Source organism: Pinus tabuliformis, chromosome 4_1, assembly GCF_031772625.1.
Source record: "Pinus tabuliformis cultivar Carrire ecotype Pingquan chromosome 4_1, CPIR1, whole genome shotgun sequence".
NCBI lineage: Eukaryota > Viridiplantae > Streptophyta > Pinopsida > Pinales > Pinaceae > Pinus > Pinus tabuliformis.
The window spans coordinates 462,707,069-462,727,699 of NC_142303.1; the positions used below are offsets into that span (position 1 = coordinate 462,707,069).

At 39.8% G+C, this 20,631-nt stretch overlaps 2 protein-coding genes across 2 annotated transcripts in view; both read right to left on the bottom strand.

The window, feature by feature from the left end:
* Window positions 1–9,688: 9,688 nt before the first annotated feature.
* LOC149176425 (uncharacterized) lies at window positions 9,689–11,501 on the bottom strand. The gene is made up of 3 exons (XM_089419909.1): window positions 11,456–11,501; window positions 10,749–11,315; window positions 9,689–10,649 (listed from the first exon to the last, which is right to left on the bottom strand). Exons 2-3 carry the CDS (start codon window positions 10,914–10,916, stop codon window positions 10,425–10,427), a joined length of 393 nt encoding a protein of 130 aa, XP_089276035.1. The 5' UTR covers window positions 10,917–11,315; window positions 11,456–11,501; the 3' UTR covers window positions 9,689–10,424.
* LOC149176426 (DNA polymerase epsilon catalytic subunit B-like) overlaps window positions 11,322–20,631 on the bottom strand; it is a 75,332-nt gene continuing 66,022 nt past the window's right edge. Inside the window, exon 7 of the mRNA XM_089419908.1 lies at window positions 11,322–11,691. Within this exon, the coding sequence (XP_089276034.1) occupies window positions 11,568–11,691 (124 nt within the window). The 3' untranslated portion in view covers window positions 11,322–11,567. The remainder of the gene's footprint in view (window positions 11,692–20,631) is intronic.

The window sequence follows — 20,631 nt, forward strand, 5'->3', positions numbered from 1 at the left end:
CCCTACCGAGTAGTCCATCTCATGCACTCTGATGGTGGGCCCCTAAAGATACAACCCAATCCCAATGCGAATGAAGTTTCTCCTGCATGAGCCCCTCCTGATATCCTCCTGTTGACCAACTTGCCATGCTGATGAAGTCCCCCACGCCATCAGTGAGTCACTAAAGCCCAATGGAAGATCTGAGTGACCTCCCCCTGTAGCAGCCAACACATCCCTAAAGGTCGCTAAGTTGTCAAGTATTGTGATGCCTAGGTGCCATGCTAGTGTCAGAGGGAAACTATCCTGCCAACCCTGCAACACTCTGGTCATCACTGACCACCTAATATGCTTGTACCAAAACCTCCTCTCATGTAACTCTCAGCCATAATATATGTGATGATCGAGGCTATGCCCAACCTGCCAAGGTGACTCAGCAATACCTGCACCTATCACTCCATGGCTAGCCACAACCCTGAACAACCACCTACCTCGCCATATAATGAAGAGCTCAGTGATCCCCCATATGTCAACTTGATAATGAACCAGATCACCTGTTATCTTGACCATACTCACAAAGTGGTGGAGTGTCCCAATGATCAACTGGATCCCTAGATCCCATACCCATACTAGAGGTCCACGACTCCCCATCCTCGTTGTCTGTTGCTGTGACATGTTGTTGGTTGTTGGGACTCCCTTGTGCCTCGTCCTTGACCCCTGTATGTATCCAATGGAGGGCACCCAACATCAAAGATATGCCCCACATATGACAAACTGCTTTGCTCCTACCAAACCACACAGCGAAATCTGATATCCCAACTCCTGATGATGTACCCGGATACTGCTTGGAGCCTACGCATCCTCCTGCTAACAAGGACTATCATCCCCTGTACCCCGTGCTCACATAACACCTCGGGTTGTCCTATCGATAGTGCACCCTGCAACTCACTCATGGTCACCTCCCTAAAAGCCTGCACCCATTAGCTCGTGCCCTGACCAAATTCCACCACTGAGAAGTCCCCCGCTGGATACTATGTCCCAACTAACTGTCTCGAGCGAGCCTCTTGTGTCCTACTGCTCGTGATGAAGGTATCAAGGGACAGCACCCAACTCCTCTGCGTCTGCAAACAATGTAGAAGTGAGAGAGGCACGCGAGTCCCCATGGATATCATCAAAATGATGCTCATCTGCGTCCTCATCGATCCTGGCTGATCGATACCCAATGGCATGCATGTCATCTCTATCAGGCGGTCTCCCTGGTGGTAATACTCCAAAATCCCAATGAGAAGCATCACAAATCACTACATATGGCCAAGCATCCCTGCGCTCCCCTGCACAAGAACATGTATCTTCGTGCCCCTTGGCACACGAATGCACCCACTTGCACACCTTTGTGCACTGCTGGACACCACTACCAGCCGCCATATCATTTCGAATCATCTGGTATCCCTCCTGTGACAAAGTAGTTGTCACTCCATGTGAATCCTAGAGGTGGTGTGAATTGCTCCTCCTACTCAGTGCAAGCCCACACAACACGGCAAAATTCCTGGAGCGGACCTTCTTCTTGTATTCCTTTGAAACCTTCCAAAATTTCTTCTTCCTCTACCATGCATAGATTGAGTTGCAAATGCTTGATCACCATCTTGAGGTGTTTGAATCCTCTCTCTTGAGATAAGTCTAGATTCTTCTTGAGTGCAAGATGCCCTTAATTTATCAAAACTTGGAACTTCCTATCTTCCACAAATACTGTCTGCAAATGGATCCCATGAAAAAGGTAAACCTTTGAGTGTTGTAGTTACAAGCTCTGCATCGTAAATTGGTTCTTCCATAGCTTTAAGTTGATCTCTCAATTGAGAGATCCTTATAAAATAAGAAGCCACAGTATCATCCTTAGTCATTCGAACATCACGAAGTTGATTCTTCAAATAGATTTTCTGATCAATGATATTGACGGAGTACAGTCCTACTAGAGCATCATACATAGCTTTTGGAGTTTCCAAATCAAAAATATATGGAATCAAGTGATCTCTAATGGACTCAACAATGATCCTCATGGCAGTGATCTCATTCTTCTTGAATCTTGCCTTTCCTTCATTGTCATGAGGTTCAGACACTTTTCCCTCAACATCATCCAAGACATCATTCTCTGCAAGAATAAGATCAATCCTTTTCTTCCATGCCCTGAAGTTAGCAGCACCTTCCAACTTGTCAAATCAGGACAATTGTCAGATTACTAAAGTAGGTCTCTTAACAGTGATCTCAATTCCCTTTCCTTCACCAAAGCTCTCATGCCATGTTGAATTTTATAGTGCAATTAAGACAAGCACAAATTTTTTGTCAAGTAATTAATTCTAATGATACAATTACCTCTTTAAAACATTCAGATCATTAAGCAATTACACCTCAGAAAATTTCAACCATAAATGCAATAGGGAAGTAGAGATCACACTAAAATAAAGATGCACAAGAGATACAAAAATTTACCTAGGAAAACCCCAAAACCAGGGCAAAAACCCAGCAACCTTTTCTTAGGAGAAATTATCCAATTCAATCAATTTGTACATCTGAATTCCAATCAAAATATCATTCCATTGACCAAACCAAATTCCAAGTCAAACTAGTCAAAGGAGAGAGAGAAAGTTAAAGTTCTGCTCACAAGTCAAATCTGATCAAACAGGATGAAATTCAATCTATTGTTGCTTCTGGTCAACTTAGGTCAAGGGGTTGAATTTCGACCCCACTGCTCCACAGAAAAGTTCAGTCAAACTAACTAGTTTGACCTGCGATCAAAGCCAGTCAATAGTGCAGTCAACATCTAGTTTTCTTGCTTCAAATATTTGGTTAAGACATGTCAAAGATGCCCAAAATATTTGTCCTTCAGTCAGTCAAAGATTCCAAATCAAAGCAGCCAAAATATGCCAAGGTCAACGCCGTTTAAAAATAGTCAAACTTCGTTTGTCAAAGAAACTTCTCCTTCGCACGTGTGAGCAAAAATATTCTTGTTGTAGGTGATCTGAGTTGTGGTGATCATGCCAAAAGTGGAGGACGAGCTCTCAATATATATGAGTGTGATCAAGTGGAATTAACCCATCGTTCAAACCCCTTCATGTGGTGGGGCCGACATGTCCAACATGGAGCCTACATGAACCATAAAAAATAATAATTTTCCGTTTGACTTGTTGACTTCAAATATCAACTGTAGCTACATATTTTCAACAATTATCGTGATAATTTGCCCTTTTGAAACTATCGTGATAATTTCAATTTATCACAATAATTTAGGTAATTATTGCGATAATTTGGAAATTATTGCCCTATCTCTATCATTTTCTCCTTATAACCAAGTTTTTGCTCTTTTAAGCCTCATTTTTTAAGAGTTAGGGGATTGAATTGTGAGGGTACTGTGACTATTTTCCATCAAGCAAACAAGAGGACATCTATTGTTTTCATTTCCCATGATTCATCTCATGAGATACATACATTAGTAGTCAATGGTAGTATTAAATTCTTATAGTAAAAGTGACATTCTCCTTTTTTTTTATTTTCATCCTTAAATTTTTAACAATACCATTAATTAATTCGGGATGTTTGAAAGTGGTTCCAACCTCATTGGATTTCATATGGAGAAAGTAGAATTTTAGATCCCATTCAAAATTCAGCAGATTTTATAGTTTTCGGAGTTTAAAGATTGGTGGGATTGCAACATTTCTACTGGATTCTAAGATGTAAGAGGGTATGGAACTGACATTTAATCAAGAGCACCAATCCCTCTATCTACCTCGATGTTCCACAAAATCTAACACGCCTTGGAGAGGGAAACCTTTTAAGACAAATAGATAGACTAAGTGTTAACAATGGGGCAATGCCCCACTGTCACCACAGCCAAGGCCCCCTGATCTTTATGGATTTTCACCCATGGGAGGAGTCCCAGTACGATATGATCACCAATGAATGATATTCTAAGGTTAAAGTGTAAGGTGATAGGCTAGAATTTCCCAAGAAAGGCTCAAATTTATAGTATAAGGCTTCAAGAAGCAATACGCTTTCTACAAGAGACCTAGTAATAAAATGCACAAGACCTAGGGTTTTATTGTTTTGCTTCATTTTAGGTACTCTTGAAATCAAAGCAATAAGGAAAAAAGGCTTCTTTTGATATACTTCAACAAGTACTAGGCTCATACAACCTTCAAGGAAGTTCCCAAGTTGAGGAAGAATACCTAGGGTTTCCTTCTTAGGGCAAGAGATTTTATAGAGAAAACTTAAGTGGATGCCCACCAAATTTGGAGGTCAAATAGCCAAGACCCTAAACTTGATGTTTAAACTCTCAAATTCCCACAAAACCTCTCCCAAGGAAATTCACTCTAAGGCCTGGTTAAATGTCCTGTCCTTAAGAGGACCGAAATTTTAAGAGTAATATTTATGGATAAAAAGTGAGAGAGATCGATTTGGATTAGTACCTAGTCCTTCGGGCATATGGAGTCAAGGAGGCTCAAGAGAAGCAAAATTGTTTCTAAGGAGGCTAAGAAATTGATGCCCTAGGTATCAACTTCTAACATTTAACCAATTTTAAGGAAAATGGAATTTGATGGAGAGTTATAAGACTTCCTCCACTAGGAACATTCATTACATGTTATACAATGAATAATATATGCAATTCTCAACTAGATAGCCTTTCAAAATTTAATTTTCAACAAGTAGGGCACAAATAAGCATAATCTAGAAACATAAATTCTATACATTAGACAATTCCAAGACAAAATTCATCAACACTTACAAGACAACATGTAGTATATCCATCCATTCACCAAAGAAATAGCTCCAAAGGCAATCCATAACAGCTTCCAAACATCGAAATGCATCCAAGAAATCTCCAATAGCCAAGAAGGAACAAGTGTGAATTCTCTTATGAGGTTCAAATTCTCCAAGTAATGATGAAGGGAGAATAGAATGATCTCTCTCTAATTTATACATGTCAAATGATCTCTAATTTAGCCTAAAAATCCCCTAAAGTTGTAAAATAATGGGCAAAATTAGGTGAGATTACAAGCCAACCTCATAGCCAATGCAAAACATAAAAATTAACCCACAAAAAAGGACGAAATGTTGATGTCATGCATGCGTAGGCCCTTCTAGGGCATGCGTTGGCTCCTCAAGTGCCAAGTCAAGTGTAGGGCAGCTCCAAAAATCCGGATCTAGGGGTTGGACCCTAAATCTCCATGTGTATCATCCTGTGGACCCCAGTTTTGCGTTTGGGCACCAAATGGGTCTCATGGGTCTCCTGGTGATAGAATGAACTAGTTCTGCTCCAACGTTAAGGGCTTAAAGGGTGGCACTGGCCCTCCCATGTCTCAAGGGGTGGGACAAACCTCATTTAGGCTTCAAATCAGCTGCCAAACCATGTGTATATTGTTACGCTGGCTAGAGGCATGTTGGTCCAAGTGCATCATTTCGTGAATAATGTGGGGCAAAGTGCACACTGTTGAGGTGTTGTGGGCGCCCATGTAATGAAGTGATGCTCTGTGAGTGATAGGAGTCCCATGGCTCTCAACGCCTCACTTGTAGGGTGTCATAATGCTGCTATAATGGACTTTGGCCCCAGTTAAGTTTCCCAACCCATGATGAAAACCACATACCAATTATACACAATGTCCAATGTTGCATCTTCACCATTAGGTACAATAATCATTAGTGCATCTAAGTGAACCAAGCTTGTTAATCAAGGCAAACTGATACTTCATACGGGGCTTCCCTTCCAAATTCAGGGTTTTTATCTCATAATAGTGTTACCTCCCTAGGTAGGAGTGGCTAATAGATGACCATATTAAGTGTTCCCAACCCCTAAGGGGAAAGACATATCCATGGTACATCCTTCAATCAATAGGTGGCATGTGAATAATGATGGAAAGGAATGGGGATAAAGGAGTCTCAAGGTCGAATGCCATGGTCAAAGGGGTAGCAATAATGAGGAAGTCCACACATTGGGTGTACAAATACCTTCCTGGAGCCATGGGCTAATAAGGGAGGTCCCAATGGACTAGGATTGAAGTTTAACCCCCCATTTACGGTCATGGAACAAAACCACGGTCAAAACCCTTCCTTCTTCCAAGTCACCCAACAATCCATGCCAAAATGCCCAAATGAAAGACAAGCATAAGCACTAGATTGCACGATGAATAACATACCTTTTGGATCGGATTGTCCACCTTCTAACATGTGCTCTTGACAAATAGACAAGGAAAAATATCACTGATGCAAGTGGCAGAGATAAAATGACACATCACATCGGCAACAAGGTGGTTGTCACGGGTTGTTGGTTGTCAGCTAGAAGAAGATGATTAGGAGAAAGGTTCTCCTGGGGGTACCCACTTTTGGTGGGTAACAGGTGGCATTGACTATTGAACTCATCCATCATGACCCTAGTTAAAATGTACGTTTCACTCAAGCAAAATCATTGACTAGGCATGTTAAGCTTTTCTATCTTATTTTAATGCTTAGAGGGTGATCTTGATGAGGAGGATACTAATATAGGCAATGATTTTGATGTTATGTAGCTATTTGTTGTAACATGATTTTTGTACTCTAGAGCCCATTTAGAATCCTTCTGATCTATTTTGATTCAAAGATGAATTGTACTCAGTGTTATTTTGGTTATATGCATCCTTTCTATATACATGAGAAACTTTGCATATTTGTGTATAATAATTGGGATTTTTATGGATGCACATGAATTATATGTTCTTTTCAAAATTTGATTATTTTATGAATTTTTTGGTTGACCAATGTTTTGATCTTGTTCTAATAATATTGTTGAGGATGCTATGATCATTTTCCATCAAGCAAACAAGGGGAAATCCGTGGTTTTTATTGGCATGATTCATCTCATGAGATACATTTACTTTTGTTTTGATCTGATTTTGTATCATTCTATCAGATGTTATGACTAATAAAAATATCATATTTCAGTATCAATATCAAATGTAACACTTGACATCTTATTCATCTCATATATCGATTTTATTTTCATATTTATGTAGCAATGTGTTTGTTTGATGTTGATGTTGCTTTAGAATTTAGAAAATTGAAAAAAAAATATTAATAATTGACATCTTATACATCTCATATATCAATTTTATTTTCATATTTACGTAGCGATGTGTTTGTTTGATGTTGATGTTGCTTTAGAAGTTAGAAAATTGAAAAAAATATATATTAATAATTATTTCTGTATTTTATTAAATTTCCTGATAATTTCTAATAATTTCCGACATTTTCCCCGATATTTCCAATAACTTAAATTTTGGAACCCCAGCAATAAATTGTCGATAATGGTAAATTTAACAATGGTCTTGATTGACTTTTGTTTTATGTTGGTTGGTTAGATTAGTGTTTTCTAAAATTAAGAGTGCATTTTTATGTCAAGTTGGGATTCATTTTGGACGTTTTTTCCTTTATAAAGTGTTAATTTTAGGTAACAATGGTATGTTCTATGTTTAAGAGCAATTTACTTCAATTTCTTTATTAGCCCAATATCAATATCCAGTTTAGCAATCACATCAGCATAATAGTAAAATGCAGATAGAACATAAACATAAACAGTAGAAGACAAGCCAAGGCAAGAGGACACAAGACGTGGCACCAGCCAAGGACAAACCCCAATGTGGGGAGACCCTTGATCAATTCTTCTTATATTCTTCAATAGTTCAACAGAGGAGAGATAGTACAAATTACAAATCTGTAATTTATGACATAGCAAGAAGCCCTAACCAGAAAAGTCAACGCAGATCAAACAGGGCAGAATTCTTCCTCTAAACAGCTTCGTCAAACCTAGTCAACTTCAGCCCCCAACAGCAAGCCCAATCAGCCCAGAACAGTCTAAAAAAGTCCAATCAAAAACTGGTCAATGAAAGTCAAACTACAGCTAGCCCTAGGGCAGTCAACGCTGGTCAAATAAGATGACAGATTGTCTCGATTTCAGTGCCCAGATCTGAGGCCTGCTAAGGAGGAGATACCTCACCCAATCCGCAGTCAAAACAGGTCAACGCTAGAGATCAATGCAGTCAAACAGCAATCCTGCAGTTCGGTCGACACTGGTCAACGCAGTCAAACAGTCAAACAGAAAATCATTCTCCTTCCTTCGCACATGTGAGAGACAACGGCCCAGATTTGCATACCCAATCAGATGAGGAGAGAGAGATGAGTGAAGATGAGATGATGATAAAATGACTTGAGGTCTCCTTTTATATGCAACGTTGAGGATGAGCTGGGGTTTGAATACCTGTTTTGCTTGCTGGCCAACCTTGACAATTTGTTCATAATATAAATAAATTCATATCTTCATTTGTACATGTTGGAATCGGATGATCTTTAGATCATCCTACACCTCTCGGAGAGAAGAATCCAAGAAAAATATCAGCGGTCATAAATAAGATGACCCATGTGTATTTTGGCCCTAGTTGCCAATTTTAACATAAAGCTTCAGATATTTCCTTGTCTTGGTTTATGAAAGCCATAAGGATTTCTCACCATACCCAATATGTCTCATTATTCTAAATGCAAGGATGTTCCAACTATCCTACTCAGGAAGGTTTTAAGGACATCTCCCCAATCACCCATTCCCATATCTCTGTAGACAAATCTATGTCTTTCATGGTTCAATGTCAATTGGATGTCTGTTATTAATCACATATAGGCTAATGTACCAAGAAATGGAAACAGATGTGGATCCGGATACAGGATTTTGGATTTTTTAAAAGCCAAGATCCGGATATGGTGGGGAAACACCACGTACTAAAAATACAATAATATTTTTTTAATTTTCAAAAACATATTCAAAGTTAAAAGTTAAAACCATTCATGAATCATAACAATAAAATTGAATTCATTAGGTAATTCACAAATCTGAATATTGAAATCATAATGCATCATGCTTTATACAAAAAGGATAACTGTAAATACAAAATTGAGTGTGTCATCAATGATCACTCTATTGATATGATGTAGAGTATGTCTAACTACATGTCCAAAAATGGGTCTACATGTTCACCATTCAAATATTTCAACTCTGCATCATGATCAACCTGTCATCTCCCTTGAAATTTCTTGCCTTAAGATCTAAAAGTTCCCTATCTACAGTGGTAAATGAATATTGTACACTGTTTAGGAACCTACTATAGTCTATGTATCATACTCTTCTAAGAGGACTCTTCACCTAGAGTTGGATGGGATTGATCTAATTAAATTGTTAATAACACAGCCATCCTTTGTACATTATATATTATTATCTATGTATTCTCTCAAAGCTTTCCTGTTAGCATTATTAAAAGTTGAAAACTAAAATTTTGATGTGTCAAACCTTTCCTGGTATCATTATCATGTGTTATACAGCCTATAGGTAATTGGTAACTTGCATATTCAACTATACAGCCTACAGATTACTCATAAGTAATCTAACTAAAAATCTAAATAGAGTATTTGTTTTTGAGGGTTTCAAACAAGTGGTAGATATCCTTAAAAGAATAAGAAATAAACCAAAAATTCTAATGTTATTTGCTTGGAATCTGTCTTGTCAGGGCTAGTTGGCACAAGATCTGTTCAGTAGCACAGGATCCATTTACATGGCAGATCCTATGTGGATCTGGGTGGATCTGTATCCATATCCATATCCAAAACGCGGATCCGTGGATCCAGCATCAAGGCCCCATGGATCTGGTAACATAGCATAAAGGTGCTTTAGTATTCAAACCAACAAGTGTTATTTTTGTGTCTAGACTAACAGTTCCATTTTATTGTAATGTCTTAATGTGCACCTGACAAGTTCTTAAATTTATAGGGACGAAATGGCCGTCATATTGATACAAGTAAATAATTCACTGATATCATAAAGCTATAGTATTGGCACAATAAACCATTATGAAACCAAGCTGACATATTTGAATAGTGGAAGAATTTATATCTTGGCATGTAAAAACTTGATTAAGACAAGAACCTCCAGAATATTACTGGCTGGTAGGACAACTCAAGGGGTATTTTAAATATAGAAGGGTAAAAATGAAGTCTACTCAACTTACATTCTTTTAATATTGACTTTCTGCTAAATAATGAAGGTTAAGATTTCCAAGTTGAACGTTTTAATGCCAAAACATGCAATCCCTAGGATGTATATGCATTTCTTTTAAGTTCAACAATCCAATTTGTGTGCCTAAATGTGCACTGTTAGTGATACTATCAAAACAACTGGATAAATGCAAGTCAAGATAGTTAACATGCAACCTCAAGGTTGCTGGTTTTTTAGTCAAAATTTTGTTAGCAATGAATCCTCAGTGTTAGCCAAGAACATACATTAAAAACAACATACAAAGAAAGCAGATCTAATGTGATGGTTCCACAACAAATTTTCCTAGAATGGTGTAGTTAGATTTCCATTGATATAAGACTATAGGATTACCATTTTAGAGAACTAGGCCTGTATGAACATTGCTGCAGACCAATAGAGGATCAGTCATCATAGACAAAGTTTTTATTTTTTTCATTTCATAGAAAAAGTGAATCAGTACCTTGGCTATCTTTTCTGCAAAGTTAATTGGATGAACTTTGTTTGCGGTATCTAGTTTTTCCCAATCCCTTGAGGACTCAGAAATACTTGAGTCGTCTCCACTACTAATAGAATTCCTTTCCTACAAAGAATTTAAATAATAATGAGAATGTGTATTTAATACTAATTTTTTTAATGCCTTTACCAGGTGGAAAAAATCACTGAATTAGCTAGCACAAACCTCTTCGTCATCCTTATTATCAATGCCACCAATGTCTTCATTGTTAATCTTATTGGGATCTTCAACTGCAGCAATATCCTGTTCTCCATATCTATGAATATCATCCACATCCAGTCCTATGAAAACATTCTGGCCACATTGCAAACCAAGTTTGACAACATTGTCCATGGAACATTGCAGACAAAAAGATCAAAGCCTTTGAAGAACACAAGCAGCCAATATAGAGGGAACTTGGAAAGAATTGCACAAGTTCTCACACCACAGGATTGCTCGCCCTGGGGCTTCGCAGGATATTCCCATTATTCTCAAGCTCAATATAGATGTCTGTAACACTTTATGTCAGAAGAGTAAGTTCATTTGAACGTTAGAAAACACAAATGCCAGAAAACATTGTGAAGTAGGTATAAATGTTGCAACAAAAATACACAAAGCATTTGTAATAAAACATATCAGAGACCTCCATAATCATCAACAATATACTGCAACTCAATCCTGGAAATGTCCTTATGTGGGTCACTATGTAGTATGTACCATGCACGAAAAGAGAACAATTGCTCTATGATTGGCCTACAAGTTTTACAAACATAAAGATGTAACATATAAGTAATTTTTTTGAAAGCATTCACTTTACCAAAATCTATAGCATTCTATTGACATTATCAGAAATAATATTCAGCATCAGCACCTACGAAAAAAATTATAAGCACCTCGACAGTGGTTCTAGCAATTTCAGCATCCGTCAATCTCAAGTCTCCTCTACCAGATTTTTCACACTCATTTACTTCTTCGAGAGGATGGTAACCTAATTCACCTTGGTACTCAAAAGCACCAGATGTTGAATCTGAGTAATATGCAGCAACTTGCACTTTCAATTGCCGAAGATTTTCCGTTAGAAAATAAGGAACTATCTGAGGAGCCGAAAGAATGATTCACTGTGTCAAAACTGCCAACAGAACATTCTACATTGTCAAAATTAACACAAAAAATAAAGCATGATAATATATTAAAGAACAACAACAAAGAGCAAGCACATAACGCAATAATTAGGATTTGATCTTTCAAGTGATATATGCAGCATTTCAATAACAAAAAAAGGGATAACGCAACAATTTCCATTGACAAAATAATGAATAAAAAATGTTTGCCACTATAGGCACATAATCCAATATTTAAAATTACATGCCACTGTGCTTAATGCTTCTATAAAATAAGAGCCGCAGTTCAACTGTAGCACCAACCCAAGGTAGGAAATTTTCCAGTCAGTTACAGGGAATAATCTATATGGTAGGAAATTTTCCAGTCAGTTACAGGGAATAATCTATATTTTGTGGCTGAACCCAAAAATATCCTCTCCACCAAAAAGTTAACTAAGACTTCGTAGAAATGGGAAATACATACCGTTCACTAAGAAGCATATTAAAAATGATTTAATGGTAGAATAAAACAATAAGTTACAGTCTTTGCCATCCTATCTCAATGGCTGCAAGTCTAATTGTGATGTCTGCAAGTATCTCACAACTAATGAGACTAATTGCAGAAAGCCAGTATTCAGTGCTATACAAGTTTATAATATGTTGACCACTCAACACACCCATATGGTGCATATGAGGGCACCTTTTAAAATTTTACCTGTTAGGCTTGCAAGTCAGTCGATTCTATGTGAAATTCAAAAGTTCAGCATCCCCCATCCCAGTAGAATTTCGTTGTTCAAATTTAAGGCTTCAATGGTTTAAGATACTAGTCGGGCCTTTGTCTTCAAGAAAGCCTTTGATTCTTCCAATGGTAGAAGTTCTTTTGAAACGTTTGAAGGTAGTTCTGGTTCATTCCCTTGCTTTGGTATTCAATCTCCTAGGTCCTAGGTCTCCTAGAGTGCCCACCATTTATCCATCATTCAGAAGGAATCTCCTTCATCCCAATAAAATGCATCGGGTGCAGCCTCCCTAGCCTCTGGTCCTTTCACATCATACATCGAAGTTTCAAGCATACAAATCTTTATTTTCCTTTCTTTCTATCTTATAGCCCTTCTGAAGAACAATACCCTGAAAGTCCTTCATTAAATCGTGCGTTCAGACACTTGAAATAGGTGTTCTGAAGGTTGATGGTCAAAGGATTTCATCAAAGATTGTTCATCCTTCCAATGCCCTAGAGGAGGAAGACAAGTAAATCCCTTCAAGATTTTCAAGGCTTATCAAAGGAGCTCCCACCCCTCCTATTGTCACAGTCCAAAGACTCAAAGTGCTTCATTGTCCTGTCGTTCAAAAAAACAAGGGATGTTGATGATTGTAGCTTGGACAAGTTCTGCACAAGTTTCGTGTCAAACATGCAGGAAGTCGTTCGAGTCTTCTATTTTGTAATTCACTTTATTTATAAAGTGAAAAGTATTTTTGAGTTGCAAAAGTCTAATAGAGTGTATTTAATTACATTAATCATTTAGATTAATCTCAACTGTAGATCTCAATGTGAGATTAGGATTTTGGCAGACTAAGTCTTCAACTCAACTATAAAGGAAGGGCAAGGTAGAGGGAAAAGACATATTGATTCTTCACAAAGACAGTTTTGTCCAAAAGTGAAGAAAGAGGCCAAGGAAAGGAGAAAAACAGTGCAGTAATGAGAAGAGTAGCCCAGCAGTGATTGCAGGTTGCAGATCTATCCACGCAGTGAATTCCATACAGTTGTACAAACAGACCATACAGATCCGTATAGCCATAGACAGTTCATACAATCTGTACAGTCATGACTCATAACGCAGGTTTCTCAGTTCTGTTTTGCAATACTCTCATTCACCGAGAATAAAGCCTCATTTTTTAGGTGTGTTTGTAAGTTTTTTGAGTCATTAATCATAAGCTTATTTGAAGGACATATTTTGTGTTTTGTGTTTTATGCTCCTTCGTTTTTTGTAATGATTTATTGAATAAATTCAAAATATAATTATTTAATAAAGAAACATAGGACTACTGTTAATTTATGGTATGTTCTATTCTTAGTGCAGTTTAATTCGATTTCTTCTTATTAGCCACTGTTTAGCAATCACATAAACATAAAGTAAAATGCTGATAGAACATTAATAGATCGATAGAAAACAAGCCAAGAGGAGACACAAGATGTGGCGGCTAGCCAAGGTCAAACCCCAATGCAGGGAAACCCTTTGATCAATTCTTCTTTAATCTTCAATAGTTCAGCAGAGAGAAATAGTACAAATTCAGAAATCTGTAATTTTATGACAGCAGCAGCAAACCCTAACCAGTTAAGTCAAATCTGGTCAAAGAAGTTGAAATTGGCCTTAAATATGTTTGGTCAATTTCCCAGTCATCTAGTCCCCCAACAGCAAGAAGAAGCAGCCCATAAACAGCCCCAAAAACACAGTCAAACTGCAGTCAACTGAAGTCAATCTGCTGCCCCAAACTAGGGCAGTCAACGCTGGTCAAACCAGAGGTCAGATTGCCTCAGTTTGCATGCCAAAAACTGCAGCCTGCCTAGGAGAGGCTGCCACACCAAAATCGCACTCCTGAAAAGTCAACGCTTGATCAACGCTGTCCAAAACGTCTTGCTGCAGCTTCTGCGTCCTCCTTCCTTGCCCTTCTACCATCTACGTCCTCCTCATTCCCACATGTGAGCTTCTCTTCCTTGTGTGTAAGCCCAATCAGCCAAGGAGAGAAGAGGTGTGAGAGATGAGATGAGTGAATAATGACTCAACCTCACTTGTATTTATATGATATGCTGGGCATGTGTGCCACACATTTAGCTGCTGGCCGACCTTGACAATTTGTCAAGTAAATACAAATAAATTCATATCTCCATAAATACTTGTCGGAATTGGATGATGATTAGATCAATCCTACACCTCTCGACAAGAGGAATGAAGGATAAATATCAGCTGCCATAAATAAGATTACCCGCATAGAGTTTGGCCCTAGTTGCCAATTTTAACACTCCCTCTCAACTAAGGAGAACTCCATCTGCTAATTCGTCTGACCGTCGGTACTATCTCTGGCATCAAATGCATTGCCTTGCACTGCGCGGCTCTGCTCTGCTGAACTTTGAAGAAGAAGAAATGATCGAGGATGTATCATACCATCCTCCACTGACCCGAAATCGGTCCCAGAGAGTGTGTCATACCACTCTCACTGATCCTAGATCAATGGAGGTCATCCTAGCATAGGGAGTACAGTAGATACAACAATGCGTCCATCAATAGTACTACTAAGGTCCCTAACCCAATTTCCCTGCTCATTGATCAGATGAGAGGTACTTCCCATGAGTCTCAGACTGCATGGGTAGGATGCCTCGACAGGGGAACTAATCATCCTGTCCCTAAGTTGCCATGGTGTATCACAGGGGAAGGTTGAACCTTTCCCCCTGTACATAGTGCACTACTAGGGGAGGGTGAGTCGCCCTGTGGTCGCATGTCGCTCCAAGGAGTACCCCAAGCCCCCCAAAGCTCCCAGAGCTCAATGTATTTATCATACACAACCCTTATAAGAGGGTCTCTCAACGACACTAAGTCGTTCTCGAAAAGTCAAGAATTTGACCTTTCCCAGGGGCTTCGTCAAAATGTCGGCGACCTGCTCATCTATACCAATATGTTGGAGCCTTATTGATCCCCTCTGCACCATATCCCGGATACAGTGGTACTTGATATCGATATGCTTGGAGCGATCATGAAATACGGGATTCTCTGATAAACAAATCCTACTCTGGTTGTCACACAGGATCACGGTAGTATCCAATGTAAATCCAAAAAGCTCACTGAAGAGCTTCTGCAACCAGACCGCCTCACAAGAGGCCATACTCGCAGCAATGTACTCTGCCTCAGCAGTGATCAAAGCCACCGACTTCTGCTTCCTACTCATCCAGGATATCGAGGCAGATCCCAAAGAGAAACGACACTCGGAAGTGCTCTTTCGATCCACCACACTGCCTGCCCAAGCAGCATCGGTATATCCATGTAGTCTCACATCTCCGACAGTGTATCTCAACCCATGAGTGATTGTGCCACGAAGGTATCTGAACAGATTCTTGGTACCAATCCAATGTGTGTGGTGAGGCTCAACCATATGTTGACTCAACGTGTTGACTGCAAAACATATATCCAGACGGGAGTTCACCAACAACATCAATGCTCCGGTGAGTTGACGATACTCGGTAGCATTTTGTAGAACAGGTCCAGCAGCACAACCGCTTAACTTCTTGAAGTCAAGCTCCATCGGGGTAGTCACAGGCTTGCAATCCACCATACCGAATCTCTCCAATATCTTCACCACATATTTTCCTTGAGATAGGAAAATCTCCCCTGGCTTCTGCCAGACTTCTAGTCCTAGGAAATAGTGCATCAGCCCCAGGTCCTTCATCTCAAACTCAAAAGCCAACTCCCTCTTACATTTGTGAATGAGGGGGCCTGCACCTGTCAGAAAGAGGTTGTCAACGTACAGCACCAGTATGAGAGGTTTGTCATCTTCAACCTTAAAGTAAAGGTTAGGGTCGACTTCACTCCTAGTAAATCCCAGCTTCATTAAGTAGCTATCGATCCTCTCATACCACGCTCGGGGTGCTTGCTTCAGCCCATAGAGGGCTTTCTTCAACCTACACACATGAGATTCCTGATCATGAATCTCAAATCCTTCGGGTTGTTCCACATAGACTTCCTCTTTGATCGAACCATGCAAGAATGCGGTCTTGACATCCATCTGATGTAGGTTCCATCCTTGCGAAGCAGCAAGGGCTATGATCGAGCGGATGGTGGTATATCAGGCAACAGGTGCAAATATCTCGTCATAGTCTATACCTTCCTTCTGAGAGATGCCACCCACGACAAAACGAGCCTTATATTTTTTAGCACTTCCATCAGCTCCATGCTTTATCTTGTAAAGCCATTTCGAAGTGACAACTGCTTTGTCCTGGGGTCTAGGGACCACATCCCAGACATCGTTCTTCATGATGGACTCATATTCCTCAGTCATAGCATCCTTCCATACTTGATGCTTGACAGCTTCTGCAAACGATGAAGGCTCATTTTGAATGATCATGCTCATGATGGTCAAGTATCCCTGATACCTAGTCGGCTTCTTACTTTCACGGAAAGTCCCTCTGGGTGCAATGTGTCCTTCGGCATCATCAAGTGTCCCCCTAAGCCATGAAGGCCTCTTCCTAGAAGAGGAAGGTTCTTGCGGAGGGGGATCAATAAGATCCATAGGTTCTTCTACATCGGGCATCGTCTCATCTTCCTTTTCCTCTGGTTTCCTGGCGATAGCTTCTCCAAATTTCCTCAGTATAGGAAGATTGTCAACTTTGCTAAGAGCCATATCTTCGTCAAAGGTGACATCATGGCTAGTCTCGACATCCCTTTGACCAGCCACATAGATTCTATAGCCCTTAGTATTTTCGATATAGGCCACGAAGATTCATTTCTTTCCAAATGCACCCAATTTATTCCTTTTCTCTTTCGGCACATGAAAATATACAAGACTTCCAAAAATTCTAAAATGAGATATGTCAGGTTTCTTACCAGTGAACATTTCTTCGAGTGTCTTGGAACTCAATGCTTGATGAGGGCATCGATTTTGCACATATACGATGGTATTCGCAGCTTCGACCCATAGAAACTTCGGAAACCTTTGATCATGGAGCATAGCACGAACAGCTTCCACAATCGTATGATTCTTCCTTTCCGCCACACCATTCTGCTCAGGAGTATATGGTGTTGTAGTCTCCCTTTTAATGCCAGCCTCTTTGCAAAAGTCATGGAACTCATTGGATTCATACTTAGTCCCATTATCAGTCCTTAAGATTTTGATCTTCTTTTCGGTTTGATTCTCGATCAAGGCTTTGAAGTGACGAAACCAGGAGAATACTTCATCCTTCTTTTTCAAGAAGTATATCCAAGTCTTGTGGGAATAATCATCTATAAAAGTGAGGTAATATAAATATCCTCCCAAGGAATTCACAGGCATCATACCAAATATGTCGGAGTGAACCAACTGTAATATATCGGAGGTCTTGCTATGGCTTGAGGGGAATGGTCCCCTTTTGAACTTTCCTTCGGCACATCCAGGACATACACCTTCTTGCTCTAATTTGAACTCGAGCATCCCGATCACCATTTGTCTCACATCTGGTAGAGCTTTATAATGAAGGTGGGCAAACCTCCGGTGCCATAGTTCGGACTGAAGAGATGTGTCACAAGTCATGACACCCAACGGACTTCCTCCGACATGATATAAAGAGTCAACCCTAAACCCAAGAGTGAAAGCATCTTTGAAATTCTTTTTCCATACATGTACCTTGCCATCGATGAAGGCCACCTTGTAGCCTTTGTCTTCCATTGCCGAAAGGGACACTAGGTTCTTTTTTAGACCAGGTACATATACGACTTCTTGCAAATGAATTGTATTACCCTGATTCAATTATAGAGAAACATTCCCTATGCCTTTCACAGGATATTTGGAGTTGTCCCCAAGAACAATTTCCAGGTTGTTCTCCTTCTCTATCAAATTAGAGAGAGCTTTTTTGTAACCAGTGAAGTGCCTTGAGGCACCACTATCAATAAGCCAATTTCCCAGCGAGTCCGAGGGAGCAGTAGTAGAGAGGGTCGCTGGTAGATAATATTCATCTTGCTTATTGTTAACAACGTTAGATTCATACCTGGAGTTTCTTGCCTTCTTGGAGGGTTGAACATTTCCCTGATTTCTGTCATTCCTTTTTCCTTTGCCATTGAACCTGCCCTTCCTTTTATTGTTGTTGGAATTGCCTCGAGAGTGATTTTGATCATTGTCATGAGATGTGTCCTTTCTATCAGGGCACTCCCTCGCATAGTGGCCAATTTTGTTGCAAATGTAACATCCACCTTTCCTTCCACCTTTCGGTCCGGCCTTTCCCTTAGATCTTGCCCCGGAATTATTTCTCCTTTTAGCATGAGAGGAGAATGCAGTGGGATTGCCTCTTAAGTGCAGGCATTTCTCGCTCTCCATCCTTGTTTCTTCTTGAATGCATCTCGCCATCAGTTCCTCAAATCCTAGGATTACATTATTGTTGAGAAGATTGGTTCTGAATATATACCATTCAGATGGGAGCCCTCCCTGTCAGGAACGACTTCCCCAATCAATAGGAGATCATTCTTGATCTCGGTGATCCTTAAGAAGTAGGCTTGCATACTCTCATCTTTGCCCTTTTTAATTTCCTTCAGTTTATTTCTAAGGAACAAAACTTGATTTGCATCACTACCTTTATATAGGTTTACCAAGCTATCGTAGATTTCCTTGGAGGTGGTTAGTTCGAAAATGTAGGCCACCAAGCGCTTGCCGATAGAGTCTCGGATGATCTTCCTTGCTTTGACTTCTCCCCTGGTCCACTTGGTCCTAGCAGCAACGGATGCATTTAATGGAGGCTCAACGATTCTGCCTCTCACATGGTCCAACACTTATTGCTCTTCCAATGTTAGATCGAGAGACATCTTCCATCCATGATAGTTAGACTTCTCACGGAGCTTGTCTTCAACAGAGAAGTGTGATGAGAACCCCATGAAGCTTTTAAGATTGCTTCAACAGCCTTCGATAATTGCTCGTGCTCTTGCTCTTGCTTGGGCTTTGTCATCACCTCAGCTCTGAGACCATGTTAATTTATGGTATGTTCTATGCTTAGTGCAGTTTACTTTGATTTCTTCTTATTAGCCATTGTTTAGCAATCACATAAACATAAAGTAAAACGCTGATAGAACATTAATAGATCAACAAAAAACAAGCCAAGACAAGAGACACAAGATGTGGCAGCTAGCCGGGGACAAACCCCAATGCGGGGAAACCTTTTGATCAATTTTTCTTTAATCTTCAATATTTCAGCAGAGAGAAATAGTACAAATTCAGAAATCTGTAATTTTATGACAGCAGCAGCAAACCCTAACCAGTAAAGTCAAATCTGGTCAAAGAAGTTGAAATTGGCCTTAAAAATGTTTGGTCAATTTCCCAGTCATCTAGTCCTCCAACAGCAAGAAGAAGAAGCCCATAAACAGCCCCAAAAACACAGTCAAACTGCAGTCAACTGAAGTCAACCTGCTGCCCCAAACTAGGGCAATCAACGCTGGTCAAACCAAAGGTCAGATTGCCTCGGTTTGCATGCCAAAGATTACGGCCTACCTAGGAGAGGCTGCCACACCAAAATCGCACTCCTGAAAAGTCAACGCTGTCCAAAACATCTTGCTGCAGCTTCTGCGTCCTCCTTCCTTGCCCTTGTGTGTCCTCCTCCTTCCCACGTGTGAGTTTCTCTTCCTTGTGTGTAAACCCAATCAGCCAAGGAGAGAAGAGATGTGTGAGAAATGAGATGAGTGAATAATGACTCAACCTCACTTGTATTTATATGATATGTTAGGCATGTGTGCCACACATTTAGCTGCTGGCCGACCTTGACAATTTGTCAAGTAATTACAAATAAATTCATATCTCCATAAATACTTGTCAGAATCGGATGATCGTTAGATCAATCCTACACCTCTCGACGAGAGGAATCAAGGAAGAATATCAGTTGCCATAAATAAGATGACCCGCATGGAGTTTGGCCCTAGTTGCCAATTTTAACAACTACATTCACCTAGGGTTTGGAAAATTTACATGGTATCAGAGCAAGTCTGATTAAAAGATCGAACAGTAGCAATTTGTGTGCAAATTGTTGAAAATAGTAGCGAGAGGTCTTATTGACTCGTGCCTTGGTCAAGAAAGACCACCAACAGTCCTTCCTTTAGCATGCACGAGTTCATGGTGAGAGGACGAGTTCATGTAGCAGTTTATTCATGCACAGAGTTGGAGGCTCAGTTTTGTTGTTCTCCAAGTGCAAGTTCAAATTTAGAAGAATATGAGTGGTAGCTTCAAGTTCTAATTGAGGCAAGGACAAGTTGAAG

Coding starts and splice junctions, on each gene's coding strand:
- LOC149176425 (XM_089419909.1), bottom strand. CDS start 10,916: ATGGACAATGTTGTCAAACTTGGTTTGCAATGTGGCCAGAATGTTTTC. Junction 10,650..10,748: donor ATAATAAGGATGACGAAGAG/GTTTGTGCTAGC, acceptor AATTCTTTGTAG/GAAAGGAATTCTATTAGTAG.